This window comes from Oryzias melastigma, unplaced genomic scaffold (genome assembly GCF_002922805.2).
Source record: "Oryzias melastigma strain HK-1 unplaced genomic scaffold, ASM292280v2 sc00366, whole genome shotgun sequence".
Classification (NCBI taxonomy): Eukaryota; Metazoa; Chordata; class Actinopteri; order Beloniformes; family Adrianichthyidae; genus Oryzias; species Oryzias melastigma.
Window position 1 is genome coordinate 61,652 of NW_023416964.1, and position 3,297 is coordinate 64,948.

Sequence of the window (3,297 nt, forward strand, 5' to 3'; positions counted from 1 at the left end):
GTACACACGTGTCCGAACCGTGTCCCGAACCGTGGCTTCTGATCCGTACGGACCACGGATAATCCGTGATCCGCAACACCCCTACCTCAGACATCTCAATCCAGAAAAGTGGAGTTCTAGGAACAGCTAAAATACTGCACAGGACCCTCAAGCTCCCAGACCTCTGGTAGAGGACCTGAGCTTGGAGGAGAAACCACACGTGGAGGGTGAGAGAAAAAGCCTGTAGCATTGATATAGGTGCTACAATTAGTGAGCCACAAGCTCCCTGCTCCGCTCCATTCTGTTGCCTCCACCTGCAGACGAATAGTTACATGTGCCACTATGTTTGGGGTGTCAGGAGCAAGAGACAGTGTAAACAAAAGCATGATAGGAAGCAAAGGCAAGCTTTGTTCCCACCAACAGTCCCGACCACAACATAGAGGCAAAATTCTAATAAACTACTGTCGCTCTTCAGAAACTATGTCTATAGTAACCAACATATTTGGCTAAAAACTGCATGATCATGCAAAAAAGACCACTGGAAACATTATTACAATAGATTAAAAGAGAATCTGGGTGGGACTTCAGAATATTTTAAAATATTGGTGTTAATTAACAAGGGTGTGGAACCCAAATGCTGTCCAACAGCACTCTGATATCTGCAGGGACGTTTTTGCTGCTAACCCTTTTTGTTTACGTTCTACTGAATTTCCCTGAAATAGTTTTTGAAAATGTGTAACTCCATGTTGAATTGTTACCATGTAAGAGCAGTGCAGAACACATCAATTTTACTTAAAATTGAACGATGGGAGCAGTTTTACATCCTAAACAATAGAAAATTGACGTGTGGACAATTTGCTATTTTAGCAGCCATTCCAGCTTACCTGCATATCAACCTTTTCAGAAAGGAGAGGATGCTGGCTAAACATGTGCAGATCTTGAACAGACGGAACTGAGTGATGGCCATGATGAAACTGATCTGATGAGACAGAAAAACGCGTTTTTTGGGCTTTTATTTGAGTTTACAGTGATGTTGCATGCAATGACAAATTTTAGCAAATACCACAACAACTAAGTATCTAAAAGCACGTCAGTTTTAACCTATCTCACAAGTTAACACAGGTAAATATGAGCAGTATGTCATGAATGATTATTTGAGGACGGTCGTACCTACCTAATGTGATGTAAACAGCGCGTATGCAGAGCAGATGCTTCGTGTTTGAGGCAAAAACAGTCAAGTTCATTTATTTGCTAAGCGCCGCTTGCTAGCTTAGCCCGTTGGAAAACATTGTATTTTTAACTATTTGAAAGCGTTTTTTCAGACGACACATTGACAGTGAGTAAAAACATCACCGTGAAAACAAAAGCAGGCACGTAGCAGAGCCCCACAAAGACCTGGTTTCACGACAAAATACTTAAATTCCTGCTAATGCTCGTCTCTGTCTCAGGGCTGCCATCTTTGAATTGGGAGGAGCTGCAACGAGGAAGTACACGTCATCGTGCTGCGTTCACGGCCTTCTGGAAAATTGATAAACTTTTTCAACAAAATTTCATTTCTTTCTCCTATTCTGTCTTCTATTGGAGAAAATGTATCCCAGACTTACAGAATAATGTTTGGACACTCCATCACAAATTATTAATTAATAACAAGATGAGAGATTTCTCTTCCAAACTTCTTCATAGAATCTATCCCACTAATCAGATATGATAAAATAATTGATCCCATAACTGCACACTTTGTAAAGAAAACCCAGAAACAATTAGTCACATAATTTAGAACTGTAATATAAAAAATATATATTTTGAAAAGATAGTACCCATTTAATTCAGTGCAATTTTGACTCTAAATTTAAACATATTATATTTGGCCTACACAAAGAACAGACCATTCAACATAAAATTAACAATTTATTAATTATAATTGGTAAGTTTCATATTCACAAATATAAGTTTTCTTTATCAAAACTTTTCCCCCCCTTAAAGAATTAGAATCATACTTACTTACCATATCTCATAGTGTAAACAAATAACTTTGTCTGTCTTTAAATATATTTAACTTATTTTAAATTAGTAATATATGCTTTGTAATGTTTCTTTTGTATTGTATATGCTATCCCCTGGCATTCTCAATGTTCTACTTGCCGTACATTGTTGTTCTGTATGTTTTGGTCATTAAAGTATACAAAAAATGGAAAATGGAATAAAAGAAAGCATCCGCAAGGCAGAACAATGAGCTGGGATGAGATAACAGGACAGACAAGAGTGAGACAAAAAAAGCAATAACAGCATCAATACCATAATTGTAGTATGATGATAGCCTTCATCTTGCTCATCCTTTGGCTGCTCCCCTTTGGGATCATGACAGTGAAGCATCCACCTCCTCCTTGGTGACATCCATGAGTCTCCTCTTTGGTCTTCCTCCTGGCCTTTTTCCTGGTACCTCCAACTTCATCATCCTTTTACCAACATCATCACTGTTCATCCTCTCAACATGTCCAAATCATTTCAATCTCCTTCCACACATTCATCTCCAAAATGTTCCTTTTTGACTTTAAAGTCTCTCTCTAACTTTAAAGAAATAGACAAAATAGGTATGTGTCGTACCTTTGACCGTCCTCGACCGGAAGTAGTCAGACTGTGTTGTCATATTCTAGCTTTACGCAAGTCATTCGGGGCCCAATTAAAAAAGGGTCCGGGCGGTTTGTCCGAACGTACCCGAACCCAAACCTTGACACGGCACCGACGCGGCTCGGGTCCCCAAATCCTGCTGATAGTCCGGTTCCGGGATCGTTTCGTACTCCGGAAACGTTGATATTTCGCAATTTTGGAGCCCCTTTTGGGGAGAAGTCCAGCAAAACAGACAAACTACGAACTGTTTGTCCAAAATAAATGTATATCCTGATAGTAACGGGCGAATTTCTCGCTAGAAATATTGGCAAAATAAAGATTAGTCCACAAAATATTTTATTCTAAGTGATTTTCCACCGAAAAAGAGTGAATATCCCACGTGTTTTTGCTAGCGACAGGCAGAAACTCAAAAGTCACGTGATCAGTCACGTGATCCGGCGCACCCCCGTAGAAATGAATGAGAGAATGAGACGTAGCAATTCCACAATTTAGACCCGTTTTTTGTGAAACTGCTACGTTTTTCCCTGTGGACAAACGTGGATACTGAACGTTTTTGTAGGAGACTGGGTTGCCTAGGCCAGGGGTCGGCAACCCAAAATGTTGAAAGAGCCACTTTAGACCAATACAATAAAAAACAAATATGTCTGGAGCCGCATAAACTAAAATGCCTTATATAAGTCTTACAATGAA

At 39.6% G+C, this 3,297-nt stretch overlaps 1 protein-coding gene across 1 annotated transcript in view; it reads right to left on the bottom strand.

Annotated features, from left to right (window-relative positions):
- Positions 1-1,497, bottom strand: part of ebag9 (estrogen receptor binding site associated antigen 9) — a 9,065-nt gene extending 7,568 nt beyond the window's left edge. The window contains exons 1-2 of the mRNA XM_024262090.2: positions 1,154-1,497; positions 864-958 (exon numbers count right to left, since the gene is read on the bottom strand). Of these exons, the coding sequence (XP_024117858.1) occupies positions 864-946 (83 nt within the window). The 5' untranslated portion in view covers positions 947-958; positions 1,154-1,497. The remainder of the gene's footprint in view (positions 1-863; positions 959-1,153) is intronic.
- Between the last annotated feature and the right edge of the window lie 1,800 nt (positions 1,498-3,297).